At 36.9% G+C, this 12,849-nt stretch overlaps 2 protein-coding genes across 2 annotated transcripts; one reads left to right on the top strand and one right to left on the bottom strand.

The window, feature by feature from the left end:
• Positions 1-2,628: 2,628 nt before the first annotated feature.
• On the bottom strand, positions 2,629-4,227 carry LOC136070307 (uncharacterized). Its single transcript, XM_065780099.1, has 2 exons — positions 3,540-4,227; positions 2,629-3,182 (listed from the first exon to the last, which is right to left on the bottom strand). Exons 1-2 carry the CDS (start codon positions 4,225-4,227, stop codon positions 2,629-2,631), a joined length of 1,242 nt encoding a protein of 413 aa, XP_065636171.1.
• A 5,394-nt stretch (positions 4,228-9,621) lies between these two features.
• LOC112004945 (uncharacterized) lies at positions 9,622-12,634 on the top strand. Its single transcript, XM_024037185.2, has 6 exons — positions 9,622-10,061; positions 10,176-10,223; positions 10,515-10,575; positions 10,673-10,807; positions 11,824-11,991; positions 12,100-12,634. Exons 1-6 carry the CDS (start codon positions 9,985-9,987, stop codon positions 12,232-12,234), a joined length of 624 nt encoding a protein of 207 aa, XP_023892953.1. The 5' UTR covers positions 9,622-9,984; the 3' UTR covers positions 12,235-12,634.
• Positions 12,635-12,849: the final 215 nt, after the last annotated feature.

Here is a 12,849-nt window from a genome sequence, read left to right as displayed (position 1 = left end):
GTTGTCAAATCAGGTGAAAACTTGGTAGTACTAATGGATGTGCCAGCACTGGAAATGTCATGGTCAGGACCAAGAACTTGGAGAATGTCCTGAATCATTGGAGTAGGATCATCATACGGAGTAAGATCGGTATCCGCAGGTTGTGTGATTTTGAGAAGGTCAGCTATGGTGTCTGGACTAACGATGAACTCTATTCCTTTAACCAGACAATGTAGTTCAGTCTCAAGATCAACTGTGTTCGCAAAACACTCCTTCACTAGTTCAATCATCGGATCAACAAAATTTCCAAATAATGCTGCCCAATCTTTTGCCTCGAAGATCTGAGGGACAAAAGTGGTGTCCAAAGTGTCAAATTTGACCTCCCGTTCCACTATAGTTCCCCGGTCAAAAATACTTGAGTAAGCATCTCGGTGTTGAGGAGTTCTAAACAACTCAATATTGAGTTCAGTAGATGGCTGTGAGGAAAACCGTGTTTTTTTTGCAACAGGTAATGTGTCCTCTTCTGTCATAACCTCTTTTCCTTTAGAGGATTGTCGAGACATCTGTAAGAGAGCAAACACACAACAAAGTACCAGATGCAATACTACAGGGAACTAACATCAACTTGATTAGATTCAGTTAAGAATGTGGGGAAAAATTTCACTTAATCACAAACACAAGAATCAGATTAACATTAAGAGAACAAATGGTTAAAATGATACACTCCACACTAAAGCGCAGAAACATCCCATGGAGCACAAACTCTCTAAAGACTATAGAACCATAGACAAATGACCCAAGGCCACATACCGAATGCACCACATAAACCCCAAACCCATATGTCTAAAGAGTAAAGAGAAACTCTATCAAACGAATAATGTTCAGATAAGAGACAAGCATACTGAAGCACAGACAAGATACAAAATAAACTCAGCAACCAAAGCCAATAACCTCAAACAAACATATTCACCATATTAGGCGAACCCATATATGAACACAGTATATCGCATAACACATGAGCAGTGTTCAAAACAAGAAGGTAATGGTCAACATAGTAAAAATGAAATGAGGGAAAGAAAACCCATACCTTATTCTTGATGTTTGATGAAGACATGATGTAGAAAATGAGAGTTTTTTCAAAGAACCACGGAGTGTTGAGAAAGAAATTTTGAGAAGAAGATGAACAGACACTGAACTTCGAGGGAAAAATTGAAAAACAGTTTTAAAATTTGTCTTTAAAACGCAAAACACGCATTTTTCGCGACTGGATCAAGTCGCCAGTAAGTCGTCAGGTTAAGCCGTGAAACACTGTGAAGAGAAGAAACTTGAGAAATTTCTCTAAGTGTTTTTCGCGACTGGAAGGTCTACCCGCGAGATAGTCGCGATATGAGCCGCGAAATTCTCTGAGTACTTCTTGCGACTGGACCTTCCACCCGCGAACCAGTCGCCACATTGACCCACGAAAACAAGAAAACTCAAATTTTGGAAAAAATTTCTAAGTCTTTTTCGCGATTAGAGCATTTACTCGCCAGTTAGCCGCGAAATTCTTTGAGTACTTCTCGCGACTGGAACATGCGACTGGGCTAACCTGTGACTTAGTCGCCAAAACAGGGCAACACTGTTTTTGAAATTTTTGTAAAAATAAAGTACTTTCCAAAAACAAACCAAAACACTCAAAAATCTTTTTGTGTTTGACCAACAAAGATTGAGCATGTGAAAACACATTTAATCAAGTACAATCACACAAATGAATATGACATTCATTGAACATAGACTTGTGTGTTGTGTGTGGATATCAAAAATGAGATAGTCCTTAGTCCAATGTGAAGCTTCAATGATCAATTCAATCAAGGCATACACAACTAGCACTAGATAGTGTGATCTATCTCAATTATAGAAACATGCATATATGACCTCCCACAAGTACTTGATAACAATTCTTTGAAGCTTTACATTTGGCTCCATATTTAACATATCATTTGCAACATTTGAGCAAAGAAAATCTCATTGAGAGATAGATGCCTGAAATTTTTGATATTTCAATTGATGTGTTAGCCTTTGGCTTTTTGGGCATCATTCATACATTTTATTTTGGTCGCTTTTCTTTTTTCCTAGTCGAATACTAGTTTGTAAGACAGGCTTTTGCAGCTCTATATCTTTTTCATTTGGAGATTTACATTTAGAGAGCTCTTTTAAGCAAAAAATAAAAGGTGGGAAGATATATAGCCATGAGTCTATGCACGTCTCAAGATCAACAAAACCATTCACTACTCATTCATGACAAGGTTGAAGATCTATTTACAACAGTCACATAGATTTCAGAATTTTTTCCACAATGATATGAGTGCATGAGAGACAAACTAAGCTCGTTAAATGAACAAAGCTATAAGTACAAAGGTACAAGGCAAAACATGATTTAAGACAAAAACTCAACAAAGTGATCAAACTTTTTGGATTTTCTACTTTTTATGTGTTTTTGGATTTTTTGACACAAAAACAGTAAAAGATTGATCAAAAACAAAACATAAAGAACAATGTAAAACATTTGAACCAAAGACAAACAAAAATAATCTAAAAACTAGCAATATGCACACAACCAAGCATATACGCAAACATGGGAAGTATTGATGCATGGACACATTGTAATGCTTATGCATGAGTACCCTTCGTCACCCACACGTCATGTGCGTTTGGGGTGATATCCTTAACGGATCGAGTACGAGAGTTAGGGCTGTCAAACCTTCGTGTGAAGCTTTCCAAGCAATTTGTGAATGCACAGATCATCTTCATCACGTCCATCATTCCTGGATCACGTTTTTGGCTTCTTGGTTGCTCACCACCCCAAGTCCTTATATCATTTCTTCTTCCTCGTGATCGAGAAGCACTTGCATTGTTGTCTGCTCTCAGCCTTTGACAGTTGGGTCTGGTATGTCCTTGCAATCCGCAATAATGACAAACAGACTCCATTCTAGGACCTTGCTGCTGTCTTGGGAGTGATCTTCCTCTAGCTCCATATCTGGATTCTGATTGATTACTGGACTTATGTAACACCCGTTGATCAGCCACATTCTTCTTCTTCTCAGCTTTAATTTTCTCAGGATTAGACCTATCCACAGTCGTCTCCTTAGCCTTTACAAACTTCACTTCTTTGATGACATTTGCTGATGAGCTACTTCCTCCGGCATATCCCAATTCGGATTTGTCTGAGGCATGTATTTGAGATGAAATAACATCATCTAACTTCCTGGAGGAGACCCTATCTATCTTGGCATGAGCTTCTACTACCTCTTGCTCAAGGAATCTCACTTTTGTGTAAGCTTTTGACAGCTCACCATTAAGTGCTTCAATCTCATATTTTGCCTCCTTGTATCATGCCAGGAGACTTTTGTAATCTTCCTCAGCTCTCTTCATCTTCTTAATGGTTGCATTAGCCACCTTAGCATATTCACCGGTCTTCTCAAGGAGTGAGTTGTAAGTCTCTTGCAATCCCACTGCTTCTCCAACTTCCTCATCTTCAGACTCCTCGACTATTCCAATAGACTCCAAATCAGAAAGCTCACCAAGCTCCTTCACAAGAATATCCAAATCCTCTGAGGTCTCCACATGAGCAATGGTCATGAACGCAAAGTAATTTCCTTCTCCGTCACAACTCTCTTCCGAGTTAGAGTTTGATGAATCTGAGTCACTCAGAGTAGTGGCATAGACCTTTCCTTTGGACTTCAAATAGTTGGGACATTCCTTTTTGAAGTGTCTGTGTCCATTACACTCAAAGCAAATGATTCTTTGAGGTGATTGGGAATCTCTATCATCCTTCCTTCGGAATTCTTTCTTCTCCCTCCCGGAACTCTGAAATTTTCCTTTGTCACCAAATTTTCCACCATTCTTGAATTTCAAGAATTTTCGGAAGTTTTTCACAAGATACGCTACATCTTTATCTACTCCATCTTCTTCAGAAGGATTATCCATTCTTTCGGTGATGGTTTTAAGAGCAAGCGATTTACTCGTCTTGTGGGAAGGTAGTCCAAGCTCATATGTTTGAAGTGACCCAATGAGCTCTTGGATATTAATTTCATCCAAATCCTTGCTTTCCTCTATGGCTATGACTTTTGCCCGAAAGCTCTCCGGTAAGGACCTCAAAATTTTTCTCACCACCTTATTATCTTCAATCTTCTCCCCAAGATTGAATTTAGCAATTATAATTTCATTGAGCTTCCCATAGAATGAATCGAATGATTCATCATCCCCCATCTTGAGCTCTTCAAATTTGGTGGTAAGCATCTGAAGTTTTGTGTCCTTAACTTTCTTTGTACCCTCATATGTCATCTCCAAAATCTCCCAAGCTTCCTTAGCTACCGTCATATGAGAGATCCTGTGGAATTCATCAGGAGACACACCACAAAAAATAGCATTTAACGCTTTACTATTAGCATTGGCTGCTGCGAGAGCTGCCATATCCCAAGTGGACTTAGGATCCATCGGCTTGGTCCAACCAATCTCAACTGCATCCCAAACAATATCATCTATAGAGCATAAAAATGCTCTCATTCGGACTTTCCAAAATGCATAATTATTACCATCAAAAAATGGTGGAACAATGAGAGATTGAGACCTATCCATCTCAACAAGTGGTCAAGAATCACACTCAGGTATTAAAACCACAACAAGTGTACCAGCTCTGATACCAATTGAAAGTTCAATATGGGTATGAAACACCCTTGAATGTTTAGACCCCAAATAATAAAAATACCAATTCAAGCTTTATGTCAAACAATTAATATGCGGAACATGATAATAAGCCAATAACAAAATTGATAGAAAATTTAAGCCAAATATAAACACATCCACAACAGTAAATATAAGGCAAAGATAAAGGGAAGAACGATTCAAACACACGGACAACACACGATGTGTTATCGAAGAGGAAATTGAAGTCCTCAACATAAAACCTCTCCGCCGCCCTCCAAGCAGTGATAAAATCCACTAAAGAATGTAGTTGGGATACATGAACAGCAGAAGACCTTCCAATCCTAATTTACCCAGGTACCTAAGCCCTTTAAGCTTCTTGTTCCAACTAGGTTACGCCGAACATATTTCTTCTTTAACTTCCCGGATTCCGCTACTTGACCATAGCATCAACTAATGTATATTGGTTCCTTCCAAACTGCTTCCCTCAGCACCAAATAAACCTTCTCACAGACTTGGGTGTGGTGAGATAAGGATTTGGTAAAAGACCTCTTAAGGGTATGACAATGGAGAGGAAGAGAGTAGAGAAATTTGTAGAGTTTCTTAGATAAAGATTGGGGATGAGGCAATCTGGTTTTTCTCTAGGGTTTTCTCTCACAAAATTCTCTCCGAAAGCTCTCTACATTTAGTGGGTATAAGGGTCTATATATAGTGAGGTGATATGAGAATACGAAGAGACAGATTTTTGCCAAACAGGGTAAATTGGTGGCTTGGTCTCGCGGCTTGTCCAAGTCGCAAAATCAAGTCGCGATGTAACGGCCTAGCCAGCCTGGAACTTTTGTCCTGTAGTGTGACAGCTGGCGCGACCCTTCAGCTTCCCTGCATGCATCTCACATGCCTGAAGTTGGCGACTTGCAACTGCGAGCCACTCGCAAGTCCTAGCCGCGAAGCTCTGCTTCTTTGTACATACTTGAGCTTTTTTTTACAACTTCTCACACACTACCCTTACAATAATCCCACCTAAATATAGGGTTACTAAGTACTTAAATTATAAGCAAATTGGCACGGAATAAAGCCAACAAGATGGTTGATAAATTTCAACCTTACAGTTTCCGTGGTGGGAAAATGGTTTGCTGGAAAAAGTTGTAGAAATAGTAGTGGTTCCCATGGCGAGACAAAAGGAATGAGGAGTAAGAAGATCTAGACCCAAAATACACATTCAAATTTGAGCAATGGTAGAGGCAATAGAAATTGGAAAATATTTATCTCTAAGCTAGTTTGGAGAGACCTTTTAAACTCTTCATTTATCTTTTTATTGAATGTGAATTTTGAAAATTTAACTATTGGATTGCATGTTTATTATATCTTCCATACTTACAAAATTTCAAGAAGATCAAATATCAATAGCTATGTCGTAGACACCTTATTTTAAACCCTTTACGACCCGAGCACACATTCCTTAATAACGACATCACTCAGAGGCCAAAGGTTGATTTAGGGCCCAATCTTGTAAAATCTTGACTTGAGAGATATTTTTGGAAAATAAAAGCACAGGAAAAACCCTAAGCATGCATACTTAAGGCATGCACATGCATGCCCTGAGTATGCGCACACATCTAGGGTTCCAAAATACCTGCAAGGAAAGTTTTTAGATATAAATTCGTGTAGAGTGAATCCCACATCATTTGGGAGCCGTCCTACACCCATCTATGACCACTATAAAAGCCTTAAAAGGCACTTTTACAATGGATAGGACGAAGATATACAAGACTCACTAAAAAATAGTGAATCAAAGATGGAGTTTTAACACTAAAACATCCTCAAGTAAAATTTTACTTGGTTGGGAACTATTTTGGTCTTGGCCTTTAAGTTCTAAAACTTACTAACCTTCTTGGTTTTGTTCTTGATTAGATTGATTGAGGGGAATGGTTAAATAAAAAATCTAGAGAGTTCTTATGTTGAGGTAAAGGTTCAAATTTGTCTCTTCACTTCTTTGTTTATTTATTTTCTTCCCTTTGTGTTTTAATTCTTTGATATACTTGTTGTTAACCTAGGTTTACTTTGTGTCCATTTTAGAAGCATGATATGTTGATAGATTTCTTGTTTTGATTTGTTTATTCTAGTGTTTCTGGTTTTGAGTTTTGGGCATGTATGCATATGCATGCTTCATGCACATGCGCACGCATACTCGTGCCCAAAAACTCAGATTCAGGTTTCTTTCTTTTTTATTTGTTTTCTTTCACATGTTTAGCTTCCGTTTAGTCTAGTTTCACATGTTTAAGTCTTAGAGTTAGTAGAATAACATGTTTTGTTTTCTTTATTTGTTAGATGAGTGATTAGGGTTTCATGAACATGTATTGATGCATAGGTGTTGTGATGCAGTGAGGTAAGTCATGCATAAGCCACATGAACATGCACTTAATTTGCTTGAACATGAGTTGATTAATTATGATAATATGCTTGGCTGAGTGCCATGATGTTTGGATAGTGATTATGCTCGATGTTGTCTTATCAATGTTACTACCTTATGATATACTTGTTGCCCTTGGATAGATATGAATGATGTTATTGATGGATGAATGCTAAGGTTTGGAGATGATATGCCATGTTGTTTGCTTTAGATGCATGTTAAAGTGTGTGTGAGTTTAGAATAAACATATTAGATGACCCTTTGATGGGATTATGATATGGAACACAATGGGTGGAGGCCGACCAATGGGTTGGGTGGGATTAGGTGCCTAACACCTTCCCATCCCCATACCTGAACTCTGGACATATGCTATGGTAAATATTAATCCTTCCACAAGGGCTATATATATGGTTCTTAGGCTTAATCTAGGTAGTGACTCCATTTTCACCCTCTGCCTAGTCCACTCTAGGCTGAGGCATACTTCCCGTTGAGGAAACCACTCATTTGCAGGCGCTTATGCCCACATATGCCATTGTGGGTGCCCAAGGACTGATGATGAAGTTAAAGAGTTGCAGTATAAGTGTGGGGATGTCGTGGTCCATGGGCCCGAGGAGGGAAGTCACCCGAGGAGAGGAAGGGATGAATCATAGGACTCAGAGGTGTTCTAGGAGGAAAGAAGGATATGAAGAGAGAGAATCAATGATCATAAGGGAAGTTTTTAGTTTGGAGTAGCTAGTTGCCTCCATATTAAATGGTGGGCAACAGTTTTATCAACTGTATTGATGAGGAAGTGACCTGAATAGTGTAACTCACAGCTAAACAGACTTCTTCCACCACCTTCTTCAGATGCTGAAATAGACAAGTGTCATGAGAGGAGGTATGTTAGGTAAGGATGGATGGTTGAGATATGAGAGAAGGAGAAGTATATAAGAAGAGGAGAGTTTACAGAAAAAGGGTTCAAGACACAAGTACTAAGAAATAGAAAAGAAACAAGAAGAACACTGAGAAAAAAGAGAGTGAACAGTAACATTTCCTATGCAATTATGGCCTCCTCGGGCCAGCTTGTATTGAGAAATGGTTTATCCATTTAATAAAATTTTCCTTTTCTTTCTTATTTTCCTCCTTAGGCGGAGCCCCCCTTAGTTGTTCGCTTCCCTCTCTTACAAATTCATTGTTTTGGGCCACGATTAGACTGATCCAGCCACTGTTGTAAGTGGGCTTGGGCTGCTAGTTTTTCTGGTCTCTACAACCATAAATAAGATATTTAAATTTTAAGTTTTTGTGATCTAAAATTATTCATAAAAAATAAGTTAATTGATCGAATAGTAAATAACATCTTTTTTGAACGAAATTTGGCATGCATATTAAAAAGATAAAGAACATGCAATCTAATGGTTAGATTTTTTAAATTCTCATCCAATAAAAAGATATAAGAGGTGTTTTATGGGTTTCTTTCTAAACTAATTTGGAGAAAAACTTCATCTGTAGAAATTGTACTAAATTGAGCTTATAAACTGATGTGTCACAAATCATAAAAAGAGAATTCAAATATTCATATATGAGGTCATTGAAACCCACCAATCATGTTCATTATTATATCAATTTGTAAGTTTTATGTAGTCAAACTTGTAGTTCTTTTGTTATTTTCCTTCAAATTTACAACATGTTTAAGTGTTACTTTGTAATTGGTATACCTAATTTCACTTTTTTTAGCAAGTATGGTGGTGCTCATATTTGTAAGTGTTTTAATCCAATCACAAGTTGACACCCTTGCGTGTTTTGAAATTGGCGTAGGTTGGATTGTGTTTATAAGTGAACCGAAGATAAGAATCTAGTCGCTGTGAAATGTAAATTGATCTTTTATATATATATATATATATATTTGATTTTGATAATGATAGTATTTATTAACAAATTTTTATTATGATTTCATTTGCATATCAAAATTAAGTCTTTTATTTTTTTCTTAAATATGGCGTGACAAGATTCATAGAGGATTTAAATATAATGGTAAAATACAAATAACCACTCGTGAGGTTTGGGGTAAAACTGGGTATTACCAAGATTTTTCAAAAATATCTAATTCTCTTTACAAACACAAACGTCATCTAACATCATTTGAAAATTCCTTACTATTCTAAGTCTTTTGCTTCCTTTCAACTGTTTATCTTGATTGCACAAGTCATACGGTGACTATATTATGACAGTTTATATGCATGAGAGTGTTTGAGTGTTTTTTTTTTTTTTTTTTTTTAATATTGTGGATCAGAATTTTTGTTTTTTTTTTTTCTATATAAAATCAGAATTTTTGTTTTTTTATTTAAATAATGCTAACGTGGAATAATTAAGACTCAACAACATGAAAGTTAATTAGTCATTGAAGGCCCGTGAAAATGCTATGCCATATATGGAACCCAATAGGCTTTCACTTCCTTGGACACTTGAACCCTTTTCTTTAATTTCCCGTGAGAAAACCAATAGACTTTCTCAGTCCTATGCCGTAGCCACACAGCCCACACCCACCAAGGCCCAAACAGAAGACACTCAGTTAAAACCTCCACCACCTCACCTAAAGTTGCACAAAAAGTCCAATCACACAAAGCCACAATACACCCAAACCCACCAAGGCCTCATTACAGAACACAATTAAGGGAAGAAGATTGGACTCTTGTGTTTGTCAACGATTGTGGGTATTAACTCAAATCTTCCAAATCGGTTGGGTTCTTGGTCATGTTTTGGGTTTTCATTCCAAGCAATAGCATTGTAATTTTTTGGAGGATGTGAACGGCGGATTTGATTGTAGCATTGGGCTAAAGTATTTGATTTTATTTTTAATTTTCTATAATCTCTTGGGAGCTTTTTCGACTTTTCGTCAAACACCTGGTGTGCAAAGCAAAGACCGAAGGCCAACCATGCCAAGTAGAAAGAAAGCTTCAAAAAACGACATAGAAATCTCAAAAGCAAGCTTCCTTCCTCCTCAAGAGCAAGAGTACGTGAGCTTTTCTGTTATGGGTTTACTTTTTTTTTTTTGGGGGTTGTCAACAATATTAGTATTTTTGTTTTGAATGAATTTATGACTTTTTGTTGGGGTTGATATATGTAGTTGCTACGAAGGGGAACGTCTCGCTTGTCTACTCAAATCTATGCATAGGTGAAACTTCAATCCGTTATCGATTATTTTTTATTGGTGGTGTTTGATTTGACTTGTGTTAATGGAATTATATTCTCATGCCGATGCTGCAATATACACTTTCATGATTTTGTTGCATTCTAAAAGTTGCCAATTGGGTTTGACTCTTATGCTGTTCTGACTAGTTAGGCTGTGCAAAATGTATGTGAGTTATGGCTGACTAACTTGTTGGACTAGTTACTTTGTCATTGAGTTGTGAACTCAGATTCTCATTCGCTGAATTTTTAATAATGTGATTGTAATGTTGAACAGGGAGATAGAGTCAGCGAGACTCTTGGATGGAAACTCCTTGCCTGAAAAAATATGGTTAAAGGTTTTCTTTCTTTTATGTTTTCCATTTGGTGTTTCTTGATATGATTATTGTTTTAAATTGAAGAAATCTTATGCATGTCGGTTTCTCTCTTTTTTAGCAACAATTCTCTATTGGGGTCAATGATGTCACTCGCGTCCTTGAACGCATGGCGCCAAGTGCTCAAGTGGGAAGCTCTCCTCAACGGCCCTCTTCAATCAGGAACAATTGTAAAGCGCCTTTGGTTCAGCTTCAAGTAAGTTGCCTCATTGTTATGTTGTATTTTTCTGTGAGATAATTTCTTCAATTGAACTGAGAAACCTGCTGTCATAACAACTTATTCTCACTCACACGCTCGTTACATAAATCTCATATTTTGCTATTTCATTTGCCAATGCATGTTTCTGTTCCGTAGTTGACAAAAGAATTTGATGGAGCACTTAGTTATCCTAGATCTTTCTCATGTTCTCAACTCCAGTTTCAAGTCATTAGATTTTATGAGTCTGTGGATGGCAGATTTGGTAGTGTGGACTCTAGATTACTGTGACTGAACAATATGTTCCATATCAAATTAGGTGGCAGTCAAAATTGCTTTTGTTTGATATACTGTCCTCTGAAGTGAATGTAATTCTCTTATTGAGTGTTTGTACAGTAGTCCTGCAAATACTATTATGTGAGTAGATATTCAAGTATTGTCCTTTTTCTTTTCTAAGGTATTCAATTATTGTCTTGTTTAACATTTAATATGAAGTGGGCAATCACAGTGTACAATGTTCTAACTAAGGCACATTGTTGGTCGAAACTTATTTCCAAAGTTGTCATTGCTAAATTAATTGTCCTGCAGATTTTTTGATAATTAGCTTTCGACGAGAACTTGGCAATGGATAATTGTTGTTTCACACTTGCAAATGTGAAATGTTTCACACAATGTCCACATTCTCACACCAAATATCTAAATTTTACACATGATTTGAAAGAATGTGGATATGATGTTAAAGAGTGTGGACACAGTTGGATGTGAATCAATCAAAGCCCCTTAGGAAAAAGGTAGTAAGGTTGCCAAACAAGTTCATGGATATATGTGATTATAACAAGAGAAAAAGGTTAAATAATGGACAAGTGAACAATAGTCATTTTCAACTTATTGGTGGCTGAATCTTGATACATATATTATTAGGATTTATAACCATTTTTATCCTCTTCTTAGTTCACCAAACTCAGTACTTTTTTTTGGGTCCAAAAAGTACAAAATTTCTCTTTTTGAGTTTGTAGGCTGTACTGTTAGCTTCTGATTGCAACCCCCGGTGGCTGACAAAGCATCTGCCAAGCTTGGCCTCATCAAGGAGGGTTCCACTTATCTTTGTCAAAGATATGAAAGGAGGTTCTTTAAGGTTGGGTGAACTTGTTAAGCTCAAAACTGCAATCGCTATTGGAGTAAAGGTATGGATGTCACTAGATAGAGGATATATATATATATATTTTCTTTTCTTATTATATTCCTTATTCTTATCAAAATTATATACTTTGCTTATCTCTCATTAAATACAGGCTAAAGGAAATGCCATTAATCAAATTTTTGAGAAAATTCTTCAAGGTGATGAAGTAAGACAGACAGACAGACACAATTCAACTAATATGAAGATTGAAGCCATGGCAGAAAGAGAGTTGTTAGTCAAGAATTAGCTATTTCAAACAAACTGGCTCATTTTCATGGCAGTACAAACCTATAGCTTGAATTTTTTCCTTTGAAGATGCCGAAGAATCTTCACAATGATGAGTGTCTTCACACCTCAAGGAAAGACCTTTGAAGATTTTTTTTTACTAGTTTTTGGGTTGTAATTATCTTTTGATTAGGTCTTAGGGATGTAATTAAAGTTGTGGCATATCACTAGATATTCAACAAATGCCTTAAAAGCTTAAAAGCTTAAAAGATACATGGATTTCGTTGTTCGAGTTTAGATATAGATCCACCAATGAGACAACAATGTGAGTTCAAAATTTTCGGACATGCAATTTGGCAAGCATTTTTGTGAGGTGTTTATGTATGGAATGTTGATCTCCATGATATTGAGCCTTAATACTCTCTCTCTATCTCTGGTAGCAAGGTGGGAAGATGGTTAAAATACCACATAAATGAGTATTTTGTTGTATTAAGCTCTGGACTTTGACTATAAATGGCACAAAAACCCAAAATAGAAAGAATTTCATTCGGGGTGCCCTTAGGATATTTTGGATGGCAGTTAGCATATGGATATCTCATCTTCTTTTTCTAAGGGGAGGAGTTATATTTCATAGAAG

Source organism: Quercus suber, unplaced genomic scaffold (assembly GCF_002906115.3).
Source record: "Quercus suber isolate HL8 unplaced genomic scaffold, Cork oak 2.0 scaffold_224, whole genome shotgun sequence".
Classification (NCBI taxonomy): domain Eukaryota; kingdom Viridiplantae; phylum Streptophyta; class Magnoliopsida; order Fagales; family Fagaceae; genus Quercus; species Quercus suber.
The sequence above is the reverse complement of the archived record's forward strand: the minus strand, read 5'-3'. Positions and strand labels throughout refer to the sequence as shown.